This window comes from Oncorhynchus clarkii, chromosome 9, assembly GCF_045791955.1.
Source record: "Oncorhynchus clarkii lewisi isolate Uvic-CL-2024 chromosome 9, UVic_Ocla_1.0, whole genome shotgun sequence".
Classification (NCBI taxonomy): domain Eukaryota; kingdom Metazoa; phylum Chordata; class Actinopteri; order Salmoniformes; family Salmonidae; genus Oncorhynchus; species Oncorhynchus clarkii.
Window position 1 is genome coordinate 53858963 of NC_092155.1, and position 22726 is coordinate 53881688.

Below are 22726 nucleotides of genomic sequence, written 5' to 3' on the forward strand. Positions count from 1 at the left end.
GAAATACTTATATTTCTTGCAAAATTATTACATACAGTAGGTCTATAATATGATAATTCATAAACATTAATTTTATCAAAGTTAAGTGAATTTATTTTGTTTATTTTTTAGGTGTTACATTTAACCCCACCTACTGTTGCAATTGCCCCTGACACAGCGGCAAATGTAACATCCGGACTTTTCGGATTAAAATCAATATTGTGATCAGACCATTTTATATACAGACCTATAAATGGTATGAATCATTAGCGGACAGATGTACGTTCCTCATATAAAAACATTAGTGGCCTAGTTCGAGTGGTCTCTGAGCAATAAAGTCAAATACAAAACATGTTACAATTGTCCCCAGTCTCCCCTAGTCCTCTACACATGCTATTTCTAAGGAATCTGGCCATTGAACAAAAGACATGGTCAAATATCATGGCCAGATGTCTAAGAATTAACAAGTATATAGTCTCAAGGTGTGCTCACCTGTTTACATAAGCTCTTGATGTGATTGATGTTGCCCCTGCAGTAAGCCTCTAGAATCAGGCCGAAACGCAGACTGACCGAGGATACGTGCATTTCTGACCTGGAGTGAGGACAAAGGCTTCTGTCACAACTTCTACCAACACCACCTTAGTGTTCAATTCATATACAGAGTTATAAGTGCTTGTTCCACAATCGTGAGCACACACATGGCTGGTCCGGGCCGTTCTAGACGAGACAAAAAAAATAATCCTATTCCCCCAAGGCTGGTCCAGACTGGACCAAATCTGAACATCTAAACAATTTTAGACATCTAAAAGGCATCGGTGTCGGTCCGTGCTTACTGAGGTATAGCCTACAGTGTCGAGTGATATTTAATTTTATGAATGCCCATCTATGTGGTAGGCCTACCGTTTGTAAAATACCAAAAAAAGACGTCCAAAAGACGTTGGCGTCGGTCGATGCTTACTGGGGTGTAGCCTACCATGTCGGACCACCGTTTGTAAAACAGGCCATTGGCTTTATTAGTCCTGATTCAAGTTTAAAGTTGTATTGTCACATGCACAAGTACAGTGAAATGCCTTCTTGCAAACTCAAAACCCTACAATGCGATAATCAATAACAATGTAATACTAGAAAAAACACGAGAAATACAAATAAATATGAAGAACACAATAAGTAAGTAAGCAAGCATACTATATAAAGGGTCAATTCCAATACTATATTTACAATGTGCATGGATACTGGAGTGATGGAGGTAGATATGTATAGGTGTAAGGTGACTTGGCAACAGGATATAAGATAAACAGTAGCAGCAGCTTGTATGTGAGTGGGTGTGCATAAATGTATGTGCATATTATGTGTGAGTGAGCAGTGAGTGTGTGTGGTACTATTGCCATACCAGGCAGTGATGCAGCCAGTCAAGGTGCTCTCAATGGTACAGCTGTATAAGGTTTAGAGGATTTGAGGGACCCATGACAAACTTTTTCAACCTCCTGAAGGGGAAGAGGCACTGTCGCTCCTTCTTCACGATGTGCATGTGTGTTAGGACCATTTTAAGTCTTTAGTGATTTGGACACCGAGGAACTTGAAGTTCTCGACCTGCTCCACTGCAGCCTCGTTAATGTGGATGGGAGCGTGCTCGCCCCTTCGTTTCCTGTAGTCCACCATCAGCTCCTTGGTCTTACTGACGTTGAGGGAGAGGTTGTTGCTCTGGCACTATACTGCCAAGTCACTGACCTCCTCACTGTAGGACCGCTGATGATCAGGCCTACCATCGTCATGCTGTCAGCCAACTTGATGATGGTGTTGGAGCCGGGCGTGGCCACACAGTCGTGGGTGAACAGGGAGTACAGGAGGGCACTAAGCACACACCCCTGTGGGGCCCCAGTGTTGAGGGTCAGCGTGGCGGAGGTAAGGTTGCCACCTTCACCACCTGGGGTCGGCCCGTCAGAAAGTCCAGGATCTAGTTGCAGAGGGATGTGTTCAGACCCAGAGTCCTCCTTAGCTTGGTGACGAGCTTGAAGGGGACAATAGTGTTGAACGCTGAGCTGTAGTCAATGAACAGCATTCTCACATAGGTATTTTTATCTAGGTGGGTGAGGGCACTGTGGAGAGCAATTGAGATTGCATCATCTATGGATCTTTTGGGGCGGTATGCAAATTGGAGTAGTGTGTCTGGGATGGTGAAGTTAATGTGTGCCATAACCAACCATTCAAAGCACTTCATGATTACAGAAGTGAATGCTACAGGGCTGTAGTCCATATGACATGTTCTTGGGGACAGGAATGATGTTGGTCATCTTAAAACATGTGGAGATTACAGACTGGGACAATGAGAGGTTGAAAACTACAGTGAATATGCCTGCCAGCTATTCTGCGCATGCTCTGAGAACGCACCCTGCTTGCTATACAGTCGGGCCCCACAGCCTTGACATGATTAAAGACCTTTTTCACGTCGGCCTTGGAGAGTGAGATCACCCAATCCTCTGAGTCTGTGACGACACTCCCACCTGGCACGATGTTGTTGTTATCATGTATAAATGCATTGAGTTCGTCTGGTAGAGAAGCATTGTTGGGCAGATCACGGTTGGGTTCCTTTGTAAACCGTTATGGACTGTAGCCCCTGTCACATTCGCAGGTGCCGGAGCCTATGTAATATGATTCCATAATATTGTCCTTTGCTCGTTAGATGACTCTTCGGAGGTCAATGCGGGACTTATCGTACTTATTCCTGTCCTCGGCCGTAGCCTCATGGTTGTCTACTATAGCTCTGTGTGCGGAAGCAGCAAACCCTCATCGTGGGGACAACGTCGCCGATGCATTTTCTAATGAAGCCAGTGACGGAGGTGGTTAGCTCGTCTATGTTAACGGCAGAGTATCTAAACAAATTCCAATCAGCGCTAGCAAAGCAGTCCTGTAGCATAATCTGTGATTCTGGTGACCATTTCTCAACAGAGTGATTCACGGGTACTTCCTGTTTGAGTTTCTGCATGTAAACAGGAAGCAGGAGTATGGAGTTATGATCTGATTTGCTGAATGTCAGACAAGGGAAGGTTGTTAATGCTAGTGGCATTGGAGATGTGTTGATGGAAGTTGGGCATCACGTGTCTTAGTGACATGAAAATAAAATGGGTTGACACTTCCTGTGACTAATCAATTTGGCTATTTAAGCTCTGAATATCAGCTACCCAACTTTATTTGCAATGTGTTTACACAGCGGGAAATGCAGAGGTGCTTTCTTTTTCGCTATGATCAGCTCGTCAAAAATAGACAGATACAAACTTGAAACCACCGATTATAACAATTTAGCCCACAGGATTTAACTCATAGACAGCAGTTGTGAGTAGCCTGATTACATTGCATACTGTCCATTTTACATTGATCTGTCCTGTTTTTAGGATATGTTGTTCTCTTTCTCTCTCACTCACTCACTCACTCACTCACTCACTCACTCACTCACTCACTCACTCACCTGAGATGCCAGAAGAGGAAGTGACCTATCCTCTTGTTGGAGAGGGCTCTCTCTAGCAGAAAAGTAGCAAGGTCACAGTCCAGGTAAGACTCATACTTCAGAACCTGAACCAACTGCAGCAAGTACTGGAGCAGCTCCTCATCTCTGTTGGGAGGGAGATTAAACAGAGTCATTTACAGCAACATTTTCACAATGTTGTGAAAACAATTATTTTTTGCCAGATGAGCAACCAAGTCATTTACAGGCATCCAGTACGGTTGGAACTTGTTGACACTTCTAAAAACCAATTCTTAACATTGTTTTCTCACCATTGTTAAAGAGGTACCACTTGTTTTGATTTTTGATTTGTACCACTTGTTTGTATTTCAGGAGGAAAAAAACTATACATCCATCCCTATATAATCATGTCACTTTTTTTCTGGAGTTTGAGTACCTATCAAAATGAAAAGCAGAAAAGAGGCCATGGCGAACGCCAAAGGATAGCTCTCTAGTCACCTAGGGCTGGTTTCCCAGACATGGATTGAGTTTAGTCCTGGAATAAAAAGCACTTTCAATGACAATTCTCCATTGAACATGCTTTTTAGTCATGGACTAGGCTTTAAGCTGCAATATGTAACTTTTTGGGGGACCCGACCAAATTCACATAAAAATGTATGTTATAGATCTGTCATTCTCATTAAAAGCAAATGTAAGAAGCGGTAGATCTGTTCTGTGTGTGGTATTTCTATACTTCTTACATTTAGTTTTTGTGTCTTTTACTTCTATGCTTGTTTTGTCACATAAACTGAAATTAGGCAACCTATTCACATTTTTTTTAAACCAGGAAATGGCAGAGCGATTTCTGCATAGTGCATCTTTAATCTGTGTCTGGGAAACTACGCCTAAGGTTACAATACCTCAGCTTCCTTAGGCATCTGATGGTGAAGGAGCGGACCATTGGGTCAGGGAAACTGTAGTCCAGCAGCTCCAGGGCATGGAGAGCAGGGAGGTCTGGCCATTTCTGCAGAAATGCCACCATCTGGACACAATGGCACAGGTCAGGTTTTTTGACATTGAACCTATTGGAACTTTAAATTCATTTTCAGCATACATGAGCATTGCTAATGCATACTGAAGGCATGAATCAATTTGAACATGATAATGGAAAAGAATTACATATTTAATAATTGCAAAAACAGATGCACTGCATATGTATCGCAAGGTAACTAAATCTCTGGTTCAACCAAAGTTTCTCTCATGGAATTTTTTAAAGAAAAGTTACAACATACTGGTAACTGCCAAAATAATGGAAACACTTTAGTAGATGAGGGACACAAAGTATATTGAAAGCAGGTTCTTCCACACAGGTGTGGTTCTTGAGTTAATGAAGTAATTAAGAAAACAATGTAAACAATATGCTACGGCCGTCTCAGTTACTAGTTCTCAAATCAATTGAGCACATATGGGAGATTCTCGAGCGGCGCCTGAGACAGCATTTTCCACCACCATCAATAAATGGTGGAAGAATGGTGTCGTATTCCTGCAAGAGTTGTATAATCTATGCCAAGGTGCAGTGATGCTGTTCTGGCTCGTGTTGGCCCAACACCCTATTTAGACAATTTATGTTGGTGTCCCTTATTTTGGAAGTTACCTTTTAAGTCAAGATGCAGATGATAATTTCACTTGCATTGCATTAACTCACACCTCAGTTGTCTTTGCGAGAGGAAAGTGTCCTACCTGTGCTACATCCTCGTGCTTATTCCATTTTGTGATGAGGAGAAGTTTGGACAGACTCTCTGGGTAGCGCTCCCGCACCACACCGCGTAGCTTCCACAGAAGCTCTTTCTCGTCCTCAAAGAACTCTGTGTAGTTCTTATTGTCTACTATTTCCTTTAGCTTCATATGCTGGGCAGCACAATACAAAGACAACAGGGAAGGGGTTGAGTGAACATACTGTAGATCTGTAGGTACTAGAATGGTAATTTCTTAGCAATGAATCTATACTTGTAAAAGTAATTGGAAAAAACACTGGTAATTGTGAGGAACATAATTTATACGTAATGGTATTGATAATGAATTCAAAGTTCAAACATACAATAAGATAATACAAATAATAAATGGTTTATGCGTTTTAAAAGTTTAATGTGGTTTTCAAAGGATTACTTTAATGTAATCTTATACATTTCAAACAAACAATAGAGAGTCCCTTACCTCTACCTTGGTGGCTATAACCTTCCCTCCATTTTTTTCTAGGTCCCTCAACTGAAAATAGGAGGAGCATACAAATGTGTAGATATCTTAATATAGTTCTAAAAATACAATTTCTAATGTCTAATTTCATAAAATCTATAGTGAGATCTAATATAGATTTTTTTTTTTACATGTACAGTACAAGATGGTTACAAGTGTAATGGTTACAAATGTACGAGGTTGGCTACAAATGTACGAGGTTGGCTACAAATGTACAATGTCAACTATTGAAACGTGTGTGCAATATAAGGTGTACCTTGTCGAAATGGGGGTAGTAGAGAGGGTGAGGTCGGATATTGGGGAAGCGAATGAGGAGTCCTGCTGCACTATCAACGTTGGGATTTTTCTCCACTGTGCCCATTGGATTCAGCAGGTCGCCTTTATCATCTGTGAGGCCAAATTAAACCGAAATAAACATATTCAGCTATTAGCTAAATCAATGTGTTAAAGCTGCAATCAGCAGTAGAAACAATACAGCGTTCTCCCCACCACTGTGAGATGGGGCTGGAGAAATGTAACCATTCTCAAATTCACAGACAGAGCTATGGAATGCAATGACTGTCCATCCATGATAATAACATTGCATTTACTTTGTTTACAAAATAATTGGGATTCTAGGAACATATCAATAATTTGGATGTAACAACTGCTAAATGGATGTACCAACTGCTGATTTCCTATTTAATGTTCCAAGCCTTAGTGGTTGGAAGCCTTGTATTTTTTGTCATTGCATGGGGCAAATATCTAAAGGCCAGATTGTAAAATAAATAGAAAACACATATAACACAAATGGAGTTATTATGGGGCCAAATCCCGAATTGAATGGCCCAATAGGTGATGATATGATGAGCACTTCAATGTCAAAAGCGCAGCCCCACCACTTTGTTTGACGTAGAGCTTCGAAAGTCTGTACAAAAGTGTTTCTCAGCATATGGCAAAAAAATTGCCTAAAGGACATATGACCTCCAACATATCTGATTTTCTTACCTTTTGTATGTTTGAACAAACATTGAAACATTTCATGAACCAAAAATCTGATTCACTCAAAAGTATGATGATATTTTAACGATCCCTGTCGCTAATGAGTTTGCGAAAAGCAAAAAATGTCATCAACAGATGACCAAGAAAATGTCAAATTTGTCCCCACCCCAAACCCAACTAAACTAAAAACGATTGAACTGTTATTTGATTCATCAACATGATACTGACTGAGCGGCTTAAGGACACTACAAGAAACGTCCACTCTGAAGCACATATTGATATTTCCAAAATCATCACAACCACTTTGCAAAGGAATAGTGGCTACGTCAAACATAACCAGTCGATGGCACTATAAAACCCTTACATGCATATTTTCAGTAAATGTAGTGGTAAAGTGTAAATGTGAAACAGATTTTGACCAGCCTCACTCCTTTTTTAGTATATCAGTAACTACATTTTTTTTAACACGTAAAAAAGTTTTTTTAAATCTTTATTTTTGCAGCATTTAAATGTCACTCCTTATCCCAGATATATATATATATATAAATAAAAGTTGCAAATTTGTTGTAATTCAAATGTAAAAAATGTTGTTGCTGCTTTTTACATGTATTATTACTACCCATTTGATGACATTTTAAACAACTGTAGGTAAATAGTACAATGATTAAAATTGTATCGGAACAATGGCGTACATTTTGCAGTTCATAAAACAACTAGTTTGTGTGTGTGTGTGTGTGTTTCTACTGTACCAGGGACTGAAGGCCAGGTGGAGAGAAGGAACTCCCCAGTCTTCAGCTGATCCTTATAGTCAAACACCATGGTGTTTACCCAGGCTAGTGGACAGTCCTGGTGGAAGAAACCACATAATGAGGTGACTGTTAATAAAGCACAGATTGAATGCCGAACTTCCATGCTTTGACTTTCTGCTTTGCGCCTAGGTTGAGGATGACAAAAGTTAAGACAAAAGGATTATAATATCCCATAACTCTTTGCATTCATGTGGAAGAATTCTAAAACTAAGGGACCATGAATCTGTTTATTTTTGAATGCTTCCGCATGTGAATGACGTTGGACGTTGTCTTAACCTGGATATCTTCAACCTAGCTTTGCTCCAATTGGGACCCTCAAAATGGCCCCAGTCCATCCATTATAGCATCATGACTCGAATGGGAATGTCCATTCTAATTCTATGGGAGAAACACCATGGTCATGTTCAGTAAAGGAGGGGAAAAAAAGTGGAATGGGAGGTACTACCATAACTAGTCCAATAAGAACAATATTGTTTTTCTCGTCGCGAAACGTTTTGCTACGGTGTGCCCTACTGAACACAACCAAGGTTGATAGTCATTAGCACACTATTTACAAATTCAAACTTTCTAACCTGTGTCATTTACATCTGTTTAGAAGAACCCAAATGTGTGTGAGTACATCTTGGGCTTCATTCAATCAAAATCAGTATGTGGCCCACAGTGTCACTAAGTTGAAGTTTGGATTCTTTCAATCAATAACACACGTTGTGAAATAAAAATAAACACAACTTGATATTCAATTCAAACTGGATTCCTGGCTGCATGGGAGGAATGATGTGTTGCCATAAACTGGAAACTTCCAGATTGATTAAATGGAGCCTCCAGTCTTGAAATGAATGACTGAGAATGGCAATGGTGCAATGAACAACAGACTTATTCTTGCACCACCAAAAAGCACAGTCACTTTGTGAAAGAGTTTCCACTGTGGTTAACGAACAGGTCTTCATTCGTATAATAACTGATATCATTATGTCTCGCAAGCCATTTGTGTTGTAGGCCTCTATGGTTACATTAAATTGCTTGAAATGCATTTCAATATACAGCATACATAAAACAATACAAGACACAATATCTAATTGGCCATTACAAGGATTTCAATTAACTTCAGAAACTGTTAAACACTTGATATTAGAGTTATAAAATAAAGGTTAATTGAGTTGTCATTGTATTGTAAGTATTGCATGATTGTAATGAATCATAAATGTCCAAATCTCCCTTCCTGGCACAAGGTTTAATGAGAATGACTTGTGGTAAATGGTCAGGGGAAAGCGCTTCTCAAGCTAAGGCGGGAAAACCAATATAGTGCATCGCTCAGCTGTGAACTTGCTAAAAAAACAAGCTAAATTAAAATAAGCCGATGCGAGTGGCCATGGCTAGCCAAAATAACTTCTCGCTTCCTGTTGTGTGTTCCAAATGGCACAGTGCACTACATTTGAACATGGCCCTATGGACCCTGATCAAAAGTATGCATTATTCAGGAAATAGGGTGCTATAAGGGATGCAGGCCCGCTGTCTGGCCTGCTGAGAGGACTTCTCCTCTGGGTGACGGAAGGGAGAAGTGGCCCAGAAAGCAGAAGTGGAGTCGCTGAGGCCTAGCTCCCCACAGCACACATGTGGCCTCGCACCATGCCTCTTTTAAACCAGGGCGTATTCACTAGGAAGCAACAGGGCAAAACGGGGAGGGAGTAGCCTTGTTTTTGTAGCAAAACATTTTCAATTGCGAAAGGTTTTTTCTACAGTGTGCACTAATGAATACACCCAGGACTGTGACAAGAGCCAAGTTAAGAAGGGGAAATTGAGCCCAGGCCTCAGTGTACAGTATTATACACAACAACTACATACACGTTCCACTTCCTGAAAGCAATGGCAAACAAGTCCATAGTAACCAATGGCATGGGGATTCAAAGAGGTGGTGTTAACTGTGTGTTCATGTCTAGAAGTGAAACTATTATGGCATTTCGCAGGAAAGGGGAACATAAGAGATATCCTTGACTTGATCGAAACAAAAAAAACTACACAGAACACAGACATTACTTTTTTCTGTATGTCCTTATAACAGCCATATGACACATGCAAACTGCTTAGTAGGTACATTTTCAAATAAACTGACAATGGGGTCGGAAGGATGAAAAGATAAGTGAACAAACATTTGGGTAATGTTTCTAAGCAGATATACATTGTTACATGCTTTGGTTTTTCCATTTATGTTTTGAGGTTGGACTTTAGCGTGTATAGCTCATTAGCACATATGGGCACCGATTGGTGTCACCTCATTGGTCATGTGTTAAAATCAAATCAAATCAAATTGTATTTGTCACATACACATGGTTAGCAGATGTTAATGCGAGTGTAGCGAAATGCTTGTGCTTCTAGTTTCGACAATGCAGGAATAACCAACGAGTAATCTAACTAACAATTCCAAAACTACTACCTTATACACACAAGTGTAAAGGGATAAAGAATATGTACATAAAGATATATGAATGAGTGATGGTACAGAGCGGCATAGGCAAGATGCAGTAGATGGTATCGAGTACAGTATATACATATGAGATGAGTATGTAAACAAAGTGGCATAGTTTAAAGTGGCTAGTGATACATGTATTACATAAAGATGCAGTAGATGATATAGAGTACAGTATATACGTATACATATGAGATAAATAATGTAGGGTATGTAAACATTATATTAAGTAGCATTGTTTAAAGTGGCTAGTGATATATTTTACATCAATTCCCATTATTAAAGTGTTGGCAGCAGCCACTCAATGTTAGTGGTGGCTGTTTAAGAGTCTGATGGCCTTGAGATAGAAGCTGTTTTTCAGTCTCTCGGCCCCAGCTTTGATGCACCTGTACTGACCTCGCCTCCTGGATGATAGCGGGGTGAACAGGCAGTGGCTCGGGTGGTTGTTGTCCTTGATGATCTTTATGGCCTTCCTGTGACATCGGGTGGTGTAGGTGTCCTGGAGGGCAGGTAGTTTGCCCCCGGTGATGCGTTGTGCAGACCTCACTACCCTCTGGAGAGCCTTACGGTTGTGTGCAGAGCAGTTGCCGGGCGGTGATACAGCCCGACAGTATGCTCTCGATTGTGCATCTGTAGAAGTTTGTGAGTGCTTTTGGTGACAAGCCAAATTTCTTCAGCCTCCTGAGGTTGAAGAGGCGCTGCTGCGCCTTCTTCACGATGCTGTCTGTGTGGGTGGACCAATTCAGTTTGTCTGTGATGTGTACGCCGAGGAACTTAAAACTTACTACCCTCTCCACTACTGTTCCATCGATGTGGATAGGGGGGTGTTCCCTCTGCTGTTTCCTGAAGTCCACAATCATCTCCTTAGTTTTGTTGACGTTGAGTGTGAGGTTATTTTCCTGACACCACACTCCGAGGGCCCTCACCTCCTCCCTGTAGGCCGTCTCGTCGTTGTTGGTAATCAAGCCTACCACTGTTGTGTCGTCCGCAAACTTGATGATTGAGTTGGAGGCGTGCGTGGCCACGCAGTCATGGGTGAACAGGGAGTACAGGAGAGGGCTCAGAACGCACCCTTGTGGGGCCCCAGTGTTGAGGATCAGCGGGGGGGAGATGTTGTTACCTACCCTCACCACGGGGGCGGCCTGTCAGGAAGTCCAGTACCCAGTTGCACAGTGCGGGGTCGAGACCCAGGGTCTCGAGCTTGATGACGAGTTTGGAGGGTACTATGGTGTTAAATGCTGAGCTGTAGTCGATGAACAGCATTCTCACATAGGTATTCCTCTTGTCCAGATGGGTTAGGGCAGTGTGCAGTGTGGTTGAGATTGCATCGTCTGTGGACCTATTTGGGCGGTAAGCAAATTGGAGTGGGTCTAGGGTGTCAGGTAGGGTGGAGGTGATATGGTCCTTGACTAGTCTCTCAAAGCACTTCATGATGACGGAAGTGAGTGCTACGGGGCGGTAGTCGTTTAGCTCAGTTACCTTAGCTTTCTTGGGAACAGGAACAATGGTGGCCCTCTTGAAGCATGTGGGAACAGCAGACTGGGATAGGGATTGATTGAATATGTCCGTAAACACACCAGCCAGTTTAAATGTTTTACTCACCTCGGCTGCAGTGAAGGAGAGTCCGCATGTTTTGGTTGCGGGCCGTGTCAGTGGCACTGTATTGTCCTCAAAGCGGGCAAAAAAGTTATTTAGTCTGCCTGGGAGCAAGACATCCTGGTCCGTGACTGGGCTGGTTTTCTTTTTGTAATCCGTGATTGTGTGTTACACCTGTGCTACACCTGTGCTGGTTGCAGTCTTGTTATTGGGAAGGTGATTTAATTTTGCTCCACCTTTTTGGTTTGCTTGTTGGGTGTGTTTTTTTCTCCCCAATTTCATGGTATCCAATTGGTAGTTACAGTCTTGTCTCATCGCTGCAAATCCCGTACGGACTTGGGAGAGGCGAAGGTCGAGAGCCGTGCGTCCTCCGAAATACAACCCAACCAAGCTGCACTGCTTCTTGACGCAATGCCCGCTTAACCCGTTTGCCTCTTCTTGGGCAAATTTAGTGGGCACTCATGGTGGGTGTCTTTTAGGTTCCAGTTGTTCTCGCTAGCCAACTTTCATTGGATGCCCCCATGAGTGTCTTTCAGAATCCCTCCTAAAACCCCACCTGTTTTCGTTTTAGTTGTTGATCAGTGACTCTTCGTTAGTTCCCCCTTCTGTTTGAGCGACATTTTTGGTTTTCTTGCTGGTGAACGTAACATACACCTCCATTTAAAGTATCCACAGCTCTAAATGTAATGTGAAACACAGTGTAATAGCCATTTAAAGTGGAACTGACAGCCTTTTAGCAACATTACATTTGACTAAAATCTGTTCATATATACCCCTAGGAAGAAATATACTTATTTCCCTCATTAAAATGCAAATCAATTTATAACATTTTTGACATGAGTTTTTCTGGATTTTTTTGTTGTTATTCTGTCTCTCACTGTTCAAATAAACCTACCATTAAAATGATAGACGGATAATTTCTTTGTCAGTGGGCAATTGTACAAAATCAGCAGGGGATCAAATACTTTTTCCCTCACTGTATCATACACTACAGCTGAGGAACAATGGGAATGTAATTCTGCTTTGAAAGTTGATGAACTTATAACCTTACTTATGAGAAAATGGCCCTTGAATGTTTTGGTACCTACTGGAAAGCCTACCAGAAAGATTGGCCTATAGTACATTCAGAGCGTTTCGCTCTCGGAGCGTTCAGAGCGCACACTGGACGCTCTGGCCTAAAAGTAGGGTTAATCCGAGCATTCTGAACTAACAGCAGCAGTCAATCATCCAAGCTAACCGGCTAACGGTGGCTAGCTTGCTAACTACTTCCAGTCACAAATGAGAGAACAGCTCACTGACCATTTTACTCGCCTTAGCAGAGCTGGTAAGGCTGTTTTTATGTTATCCAGATCGTTGGTGACTGCAACTGTGCTGAATTGCAACAATTTAATTACGTTTTTTTGCCTAAGTTTACTGACACACTCAGACGAGAGTGCTCTGAAATCGGAATAGATAGCCAGAGCGAATTTAGTTGTCGCAGTGAAGTAGTTACTTGCATAGTGGAGTCTTTTGTTTAGACAGCTAGCTAGCTAAACAATTAACCATAATCCCAATTTATAACATTACTACCCTGCATGAATCTGCAGGTAGCTAACCAACCAAGCAGGATCCAAATTAGCTAGCTAACATTACGCTATAACTAGCAATGCAAATGGCTCTGAGATACGGATAATATTACTACACAAATCACACGCAACGTTAGCATCAGTACACTTTAACATGAAATAAATGACTTTCTGACAAAATTAGAAACGTGTAATATCTGAAAATGTAGCTAGCTAGACTCTCTTCCTCATACATGGATGGACACTTCTCCCTCTCTGTTACGGGTGCCATGGTTGCCCTTAGTTTGAAAATGTAATCCAGAGACAGGTGTTTTATAGAACAGCCTTTTGTGTGTTCTCTTTTCTACTCCGTCTGCATATTTGCAATCAAACGCCAGAATTTTCCTTAGCTAATCTCCTTAGCTATCATACTCTAATTCCACTGATTTAAAAACTCGATCCTCCAGAAAGTGGAGAGCAACACTTATGCAGTTCTACTATGTGATATCTTTCAAAAAAGCTGCGTTATAAAGGATTACCTACACATACTGACCAGCTCATATTATAGACAGAAGCGTGCTACATGGCAGTCCAATCCGAACTCATCTGTCGGCATGTCCAGCCAACTCATTAACTCAGCCAATCATGGCTAGCGGGGAGGTTGCTTAGTTTCCGTGGCTAAACCAACTAGGCTCATAATATAACAACTTTATTTGTATTTACAGATGTCATACAAGTTTGCTATAAAGGCACATGAAAGGTCACATGTTCCAGAAGGCCAAAAAACACTCCTATGAAGTAGTGACGCGCGACATACACCTTGTTTCCTGAAACGACTCACAAATACTTACATACACCTTAGCCAAATACATTTAAACTCATTTTCACAATTCCTGACATTTAATCCTAGTAATAATTCGCTGTTTTAGGCCAGTTAGAATCACCACTTTATTTTAAGAATGTGAAATGTCAGAATAATAGTAGAGAGAATTATTTATTTAAGCTTTTATTTCTTTCATCACATTCCCAGTGGGTCAGAAGTTTGCATACACTCAATTAGTATTTGGTAGCATTGCCTTTAAATTGTTGAACTTGGGTCAAACGTTTTGCGTAGCTTTCCACAAGCTTCCAACAAACAATAAGTTGGGTGAATTGAGCCCATTCCTCCTGACAGAGTGGTTGCAACTGAGTCAGGTTTGTAGGCCTCCTTGCTCACACACGCTTTTTCAGTTCTTCCCACAAATTTTCTATGGGATTGAGGTCAGGGCTTTGTGATGGCCACTCCAATATCTTGACTTTGTTGTCCTTAAGCCATTTTGCCACAACTTTGGAAGTATGCTTGGGGTCATCGTCCATTTGGAAAACTAATTTGCGACCAAGCTTTAACTTCCTGACTGATGTCTTGAGATGTTGCTTCAATATATTCACATAATTTTCCTACCTCATGATGCCATCTATTTTGTGAAGTGCACCAGTCCCTCCTGCAGCAAAGCACCCCCACAACATGATGCTGCCACCCCCGTGCTTCACAGTTGGGATGGTGTTCTTCGGCTTGCAACCCTAACCCTATTTCCTCCAAACATAACAATGGTCATTGTGGCCAAACAGTTCTAATTTTGTTTCATCAGACCAGAGGACATTTCTCCAAAAAGTACGATCTTTGTCCCCATGTGCAGATGCAAGCCGTAGTCTGGCTTTTTTATGGCGGTTTTGGAGCAGTGGCTTCTTCCTTGCTGAGCGGCCTTTCAGGTTATGTCGATATAGGACTCACTTTACTGTGGATATAGATACTTTGTACCCGTTTCCTCCAGCATCTTCACAAGGTCCTTTGCTGCTGTTCTGGGATTGATTTGCACTTTTCGCACCAAAGTATGTTCATCTGTAGGAGACAGAATGCGTCTCCTTCCTGAGCGGTATGACGGCTGCGTGGGTCCATGGTGTTTATACTTGCGTACTATTGTTTGTACAGATGAACGTGGTACCTTCAGGCATTTGGAAATTGCTCCCAAGGATGAACCAGACTTGTGGAGGTATACAATTGTTTTTCTGAGGTCTTGGCTGATTTATTTTGATTTTCCCATTATGTCAAGCAAAGAGGCAGTGAGTTTGAAGGTAGGCCTTGAAATACATCCACAGGTACACCTCCAACTGACTTATGATGTTAATTAGCCTATCAGAAGCTTCTATAGCCATGACATAATTTTCTGGAACTTTCCAAGCTGTTTAATAAAGGAAGAGTCAACTTAGTGTAACTGTAAATACCACGGGAGTCATCATACATTTGGGAACTTTACAGTCCTATTGACCAAAGAACCATGAAAAGGTATCCTCTCACTCCCACATCAACAACAAGATGAACAACTACATGCTAGCCAGAGCTATATTAGCTGAAATCTAATGAGGGAATATTAGTTAAATGCTCTCAAACATTTTAAGCTAGTTGGGCGTCAGAATTGCACTGATAAACAATGGGGAATAGTAGCCTGCTCGTCCTTCTGCAGCTTGCCTGCCAATGCATGCTTGTCCAAAATATTGAGTCATTGAAACTGAAACAGTGCATCCCGAATGGGTGGAGGCAGCAAACAATGTACCAGACAAGCTGTGATTTATAACCTGATAACAATATATTTTGGACTACCAAGAAATGTATTGATGAATTATATTAACCATGCATTGAACTGCATCCATCTATTCTGCCAACAATGCCTTACTGTACGTGATGGAATTTTCAGTCAAATATAATCTAGTTTTAAAATCTCATAGAAAGTTTGTTATTTTTGTACTGATATGATTGTTTCATATCTGTAAAGTAGTTAACACACTGTCAGTTCCACTTTAAGGAAGTTGTCTTTGCAATGAAAGTGGAAGTACTTAAGAGAAGAGGTACATACAACAAATATCTGTGGGTTGGCTTAGAAACTTCATTTATAATTCCTTGAAATTGACGCTCTACTCTTCCTTCCTTGGAGTGATAGTGTAGCAGATAAGAGTAGAAGCGAATAAAACAGCAACAGCAAAACATACACCGCCTCCTACACACACACACACACACACACACACACACACACACAAAGAAACATGTTTTGTTCAGGCAAACAAATACACACACTGACACTCACCCACACAGACACCCATGCAACCACAGAAACACAATGTGTGTCAGAGCACGTTGAAATAGCAACATGGTTGTAGCTGCAAAAAATAGCAGGCACCCCCCCCAAGTTAGACGTACAGATATCATACCCCAAGACATGCTAACCTCTCACCATTACAATAACAGGGGAGGTTAGCATTTTTTGGGGAGTATAATGTTTATGCCTCTAACTTTTACTCATTGTATCATTTCAAATCCAAAGTGCTAGAGTACAGAGCCAAAACAACAAAAGATGTGTCACTGTCCCAATACTTTTGGAGCTCACTGTAAAGCAGTTTTACGTGCCAACATTTCTTCCGAATTCAGATAGGGATTTCATGAACAGTGACATATGTTCTTCAACTAAAACTGTTGTGTCCCCCTACCCCCCCATTATACTGAATTCTCAGTCAGTTTTCTTAAAGGTGCAGTCCGGGATCTTAACCCTTAACACTCGTGGGAATTGGCCTATATGGATAGGGTGAAATATTTCTTACAGAAGAAATATGAAAAGTATATGCATAAGCATAAGTAATTTCAATGCACTTACGACTCAAAGAAGACTCTTCAACTATAGGAGCTTTTTGAGCTCTACTAGCTGTGCCGTTGAGGAACAAGAGCAAGCACACTTGTAATTGTTTTGTTTGGAACACAACCCTGCATCCTCGCACTCACACAATTGCTGTTGTTGTTTACACAATCCAAAAACAGTCCATTATACATTGCAATCTGGTTCAGGTGGGCATCATTTCAAAGGTTGCTGCCAATATGACTAGCTAAATTACAGTGCCTTCAGAAAGTATTCATATCCCTTGACTTATTCCATATTTTGTTGTGTTACAGCCTGAATTCAAAATGGATTGAATAAAAAAAAATCTCACCCATCTACACACAATACCCCATAATGACAAAGTGAAAACATGTTTTTAGAAATGTTTGCAAATGTTTTGAAAAAGAAATACAGAAATATGTCATTTACATACGTTTTCACACCCCGAGTCAATAGATGTTAGTATCACCTTTGGCAGCGATTACAGCTGTGAGTCTTTATGGGTAAGACTAAGAGCTTTGCACATCTGGATTGTACAACATTTGCCCATTATTCTTTTAAAAATCAACAAATTGGTTGTTGTTCCTTGTTAGACTGCCATCAAAACATGATGCAGCCACCACCATGCTTGAAAATATGAAGAGTGGTACTCAGTTATGTGTTGGATTTGCCCCAAACATAAGGCTTTGTATTCAGGACATACGTACGAAACCCCCGTTCTGCCACTTACTGTATCCTCATCTACATTTTTAACTCTCTTTTTTTAACTCTCTCTCTGTCAATAAAACTTGTCAAATTCATTCAAAATAGATATTTTTAAACTCTGCTTTCTTGAGCTCTTACACATCGACATTGCATTTTGGCACACCAGAAGCATATTCATTTCCAATGGAACGCTGCATTTGCCTTGCAGCATTGCGTTGCAGGGGCAGTTGCAGTGCGCTCTGTGTGGTGCATACATTGGATTTATCGAACATATGCGTCAAACTGTATGCGTAGACGGCTTGTTGATAGAAATTGTAAAAGAAGGTGAATGGTTAACTTTTGTTGCACACATATCCAGATGATGCTGCGTACTATTTTGCGCAATGACACTGTCGTTGTGATCAAGGTGTAACAGCTTTCACAGCTGCAGACTTACAGCTTTCTTGTTCTTCTTTTTGGTGGAGCGGGGCTTCTTGGCCTTCTCGATGACGGCGTAGAGAGCAAAGCACAGGCGGCTCATACGAGGCAGGTCGCTCACGCTGATGTCAAACACCAGCTTCTGGTCCCACAAGGGCTCGGAGCACACGTTAACCTCACCGCTGGTCACTACCTTACACAGCAGCTCACTGCCGTGGAACAGACCTGCCTGGACGACCAGCTGGGAGACACAAACACGTGCATAAACGCATGCACACGCACGTACACACACACACACACACAAATAATAAGAACCCACATGAGAGACTGAGTTGGACATCCTTGTGTTAACTGATCTGTTTTTTTTTCTTTTTTTCCACAAAGCAAATAAAATAGCTTTTGGCAAGGTATAGTACGGTGTCTGAATCTGTTCTTTCATAAGCAATGCATACTGCCTTCATAAGAACAATAAATGGCTACAGTAAATGAAAAATCATGAATGAACAGTGGAGTCTATTTTTCCAATGTGATTAATTCAATATCAAGCAGTCAATTCCTCAAGGTTCAGTGTATTGCCTACCCTGGATATATTCAAACCAGGCTGGGTTGTAGCCAGATTAGAAAAGTACTGTGTGCGTATGACCCAAATGACACCCTATTCTCTACATAGGGCACTACATTTGACCAGGTCCCATTGAGTTCTGGTCAAAAGTAGTGTACTACATAGAGAATAGGGTGCAATTTGGGACGCACCCTGTATGAGTGGATATTTCCCCCTAGGGTATCTTGGCAAATTTCTGCCTGCCAACAATGTGACAGGACAAATAATTTACTGTGAGTCATGCTCGGCTCTGAGGTAAGAGTCCGGAAGTGCACTTACACAACAACCAATCTAAACAGTAACAGTAAGAAAAAAGCTGAATCAAACACACACAGACAAAACATTAAGCCAATTCCCCATGTGTTTTTCTTGGTTGTTCTTTTACATCCAATTCACAGGATCCAAGTTAAACAACCTTTCTATAATGAAAATATGACATGTATATCAAATCATTTGCAGCATAGTCCATTTCTACATAATATTGCCCAGTTATTCAATGCAATATCAACAGTACAGTATCACAATTCTATGTAGAGTAATTAGAGGGCGGAGAAACTCAACAAATTTTAAGATAGGTCAGAGCCATCAACATGCCCTATCTGCAATAGTAACGACAACCATCTCTCCTATCAACAAAAAAAGTTAAAGTGGCGAGCGAGAGCGCAAAGCCTGTCCTTTTCTAAGAATCTAGGCACCAGAGTGTAACGTGAAAGCCAGATAGGCCCTCCCCACTTCCTGTTTTGTAGAGTTTTAACCAACTGCCTCTGATGAATTATGGGAAATGTGCGGTAAGGGTCATATGACCCCCATCGTTTACATTTCACCTCTCCTTTGTACACCCTAAAGTGAGATATTGGTAAACAACTCGAAGCTGCACTTCATTGAGCAACAGTCAGAGCGCGAAAGCCCACATGAAACCGCACCAACCTTCATTCCTTCATCTGCGTTGACTCTGTAGCCTTGTAGCAAGTGAATGTGGAAAGGCTCCTCAATGGACCACAAAGACGACGTGTTCTGCTGATAGTAAGAAATAAATAGGACATGTGCTTAGATTAACATTGAAATTGTTTCCTGCTTTGTGTGAATTATTAATGTCAGCGTGACATGCAAGGCCCAAAATGTGAATTTGTTTTACCTTCAACAACAACAACAACAAAACATGAGAAGAGAAGAGGAACTAAAGCTTCCAAAAGCTGAAGCTGATACAAGGCTAACCTGGTTCATCTTTTCTGTGTTGGTATCAATTATGGGAAGTAGAGTTTTAACCAATACAAAACTACACACACAAATGTATTGTCATTTAGCAGCATTGTGTGTGATAATTGGGAGAGATAGGTGCTACCATTTCAAAGCTACACTGAAGATCATACAACTAAGGCAGACAGTAAAAACCACTAACAACAAGAAAACTCAGTGAGTTCAAATCAGCAAAGTTCATGCACGTAAAAGTGTAAAAAGTAAATGATTTCAGGCAGACCCCCCCCCCCCCCCAGCATGTTTTGGGCATGTCAAAGTCCATAACACTGGCTGAGGAACAACTGTAAGAGGTACAAAAAAGGTTGACATTCTGTTAATAAAAAATGACTGTGGTCCCAAGTGGCTGACCACTCACCTTTTTCACGGGTAGAGGGGGGGGCTTAGACAAGGAGCGACTCTTGGACACCTGGCTGCCCAGGCAGCCCTGCTCCTCCTGGTATTTGACAACGGTGGAGTGATGAACCATGGTCAGGTGGGGGGTTTGACCCCCTCTCAAACAGGAGAAGATGTACTGAGGAAGGAGTAGAGAAAGGAAGAAGGGAAGAGAGGAAGAAGAAGGGTTGGATGTCAACCACACAGATCACCCACACATATTTCCCGGGGTCCAGATTACTCCGGGGAGAAGTTTCCCCTAGGTACAGATCTAGGATCAGCTTCCCCTCCCCCAATCCTAATTCAATTGGTGGGCAAAATGCAAGACCAGCGTCTAGGGGTGACTCCACCCTACTCTGTCCAGATATTCACTGGTGTGTACTCATGTTCAAGAACTGGAGGCTGTTATTTACTGAAGCTTAATAATGCAGCTGAAATATGTGCAATGCAGTTCCCTTCTGAGGGCTGCTAGAGATATGAGTCATCGTTGGTCTGAAGGTAGCAGGAGTTTCAAAACCAACAACGGAGTCTCCTGCCACCGAAACATTGAGTCATTCCACTAGAGACCAGAGAGCCAAAGGCTCTCATTACATACCTAGCATATACAGACAAAATAGATCACATTCACAGAGCAGACAGAGGCAACATGTAGACAAAATAAGAAACAAATACAGACCAACTCAGACTTAACATACCAGGCACAACATATTGAATAAACAGTTAACATCAATGGAGAAAATGGGTAAACTCAAAGTGAAGTAAGCTTGTATTATTGTGTTTACTCACTTTGAACTGGCACAGGGGGTATTTCCCGTATATGAATTCCCACCTCCCATTGACTTGTAAAGTGTAGTCCTCTGGCTTCTCCTGTCGCACTGAGCGAAACACAGTGGCCTTCTTCTTTAGGGCACTCCGCATTAAGATCACCGGCAGGTCCTGGGGCTCCTGCTGAAGCATAAAGCTTTCCTACAGAAAATAATAGATTAATTTTATATAACGGTTTTCATTACAATCAGAATTTCAACGTCACTTGAAAAAATATTGATCTTGAACGATGGTCTTCCATAGCTTCAGATGATAGGCAGTTTGAAAAGGCAGTAGCTTGATAAAAAAAAAGAAAACTAAAAGCTTTCTTTTCAAGCTAAGTCCTTTATGAGTGCTGTTTACAGTACATTTTGTAGTTACGTTTGGTATGAAGGCTACTCTATAAAATAATACTTTAGACAGTAGGCTTGGTAAGTATATCATGTAGTAGCTATAACGTCAAACTGTGTTCTTTCCATCGTCACTATGGCCGTTTTTGTGCAAAAATGTCACATCTTAATGATTTTCTGTTTCAACTGTTTCTTTTTTCTTTCTACATTCATAGTGATTCCGAACTGTTGTTTTGAAGACTTGTAAAGTGACAGTGAGTGGTGTTTGTGGTGTGTGGGAGGGGAAGGGAATTTCCAAAGTGTGTACGTTTTTTATATTTTTTTATACCTAAAGTCATCCTCCAGATCTTAACTTGGTCTATGCATTGGTAGAAATTCTGAATTTTCCAGTCAAAGATATCATTGCTGACAGAAGGTGAATATTCACATCCCAATCCAATCACAATATCCCATGTCCCTTCCCAAATTCACAAAAAGTAACTGATTGATTTACTAGGACAAACATTAAGAATAAGAGTAAAAAAGGCCAGAGGAACAAGGCACTTACATCGCTGGCCTCAAACTTGACATTGACAAAGATCTTCTTAGTGCCTTTTGTCTTGATGCCCCCAGGCTCTGCCAGGGAAACACATGGCTCTAGATCACACGAGAAGCTGTACTCCATCCACTGGTACCATGGCAACCGCTGGCGGTCCTGGGCCTTCTCTTCACAGAAGGACCGCATCTTGGTCCGGAACTCGTTCACCTCATGGTTCTTCTGGGAGTCAAATTCGTGCAGACCTGAGAGACATGAACAGGAGTGGACACAAGGTCTGGTGTTGGAAACGAGCAGGATACAGTGCATTTGGTGATTCAGTGACAATGAGCTAATAACCAATTATGCCAATTCACATCTATGTTTGTTAGGTGCCATTTTCAAAAAGCTAGTCCTAAGATGTTTTCCACTAACTTTATGCTACCTCTACCCAAGATCTAACAGGCCTAGGTGGGTTTCCCAAAGCATTTGTAGCTAACGTAGTAAATCATTTCTCTCGATGACCCACACTCACGGCACTCGTAGACCAGAAAAGTGATTTTCATTAGTTCATACATCGAAGATTAGCCGTCAAACGTAGATTTCATAATTGTTATTCTCTCGTGGCTGTGTGGACTAGATTGTGGAGAGAAAATACATACAACTTAACCTATGACTACATAGGGAAAGAGGTGATGTAGACCTTTGCCAATCAGGAGGCTGATCTGGGTGTTGGTGAGCTTCTCCACACGGTCACCCTCCCGTGCCACCAGCCTCAGGACAGACATGAAGAGCCGGACATCACACAGACGACGGGTCTCGTCTTCTAGCTCCTCGCGCTCTGCCGTCGAGTTGATGCAAGTGAACACGTAAGCGTCCGCGTCGCTCAGCGCTCCATACAGGGGCTCGCTGCTAGCGTTCCTCCACACCATCTATACAAACACACAAGCACGCGCAC

General features: G+C 41.6%; 1 protein-coding gene across 7 annotated transcripts in view; it reads right to left on the reverse strand.

Moving 5' to 3' along the window:
• Positions 1–22726, reverse strand: part of LOC139416540 (phosphatidylinositol-4,5-bisphosphate 3-kinase, catalytic subunit delta) — a 52030-nt gene that overhangs the window by 24727 nt on the left and 4577 nt on the right. For 4 of the 7 annotated variants that reach the window (XM_071165285.1, XM_071165286.1, XM_071165284.1 and 1 more), the window contains exons 3-15: positions 22472–22700; positions 21802–22034; positions 20887–21066; positions 20084–20239; positions 19399–19488; positions 17890–18111; positions 7402–7498; positions 5928–6058; positions 5633–5683; positions 5159–5326; positions 4339–4460; positions 3443–3586; positions 472–571 (exon numbers count right to left, since the gene is read on the reverse strand). In XM_071165285.1, coding sequence (XP_071021386.1) covers positions 472–571; positions 3443–3586; positions 4339–4460; positions 5159–5326; positions 5633–5683; positions 5928–6058; positions 7402–7498; positions 17890–18111; positions 19399–19488; positions 20084–20239; positions 20887–21066; positions 21802–22034; positions 22472–22700 — 1923 coding nt within the window. The remainder of the gene's footprint in view (positions 1–471; positions 572–3442; positions 3587–4338; positions 4461–5158; positions 5327–5632; positions 5684–5927; positions 6059–7401; positions 7499–17889; positions 18112–19398; positions 19489–20083; positions 20240–20886; positions 21067–21801; positions 22035–22471; positions 22701–22726) is intronic. The other 3 variants (XM_071165289.1, XM_071165288.1, XM_071165290.1) reach the window with 1 other exon arrangement.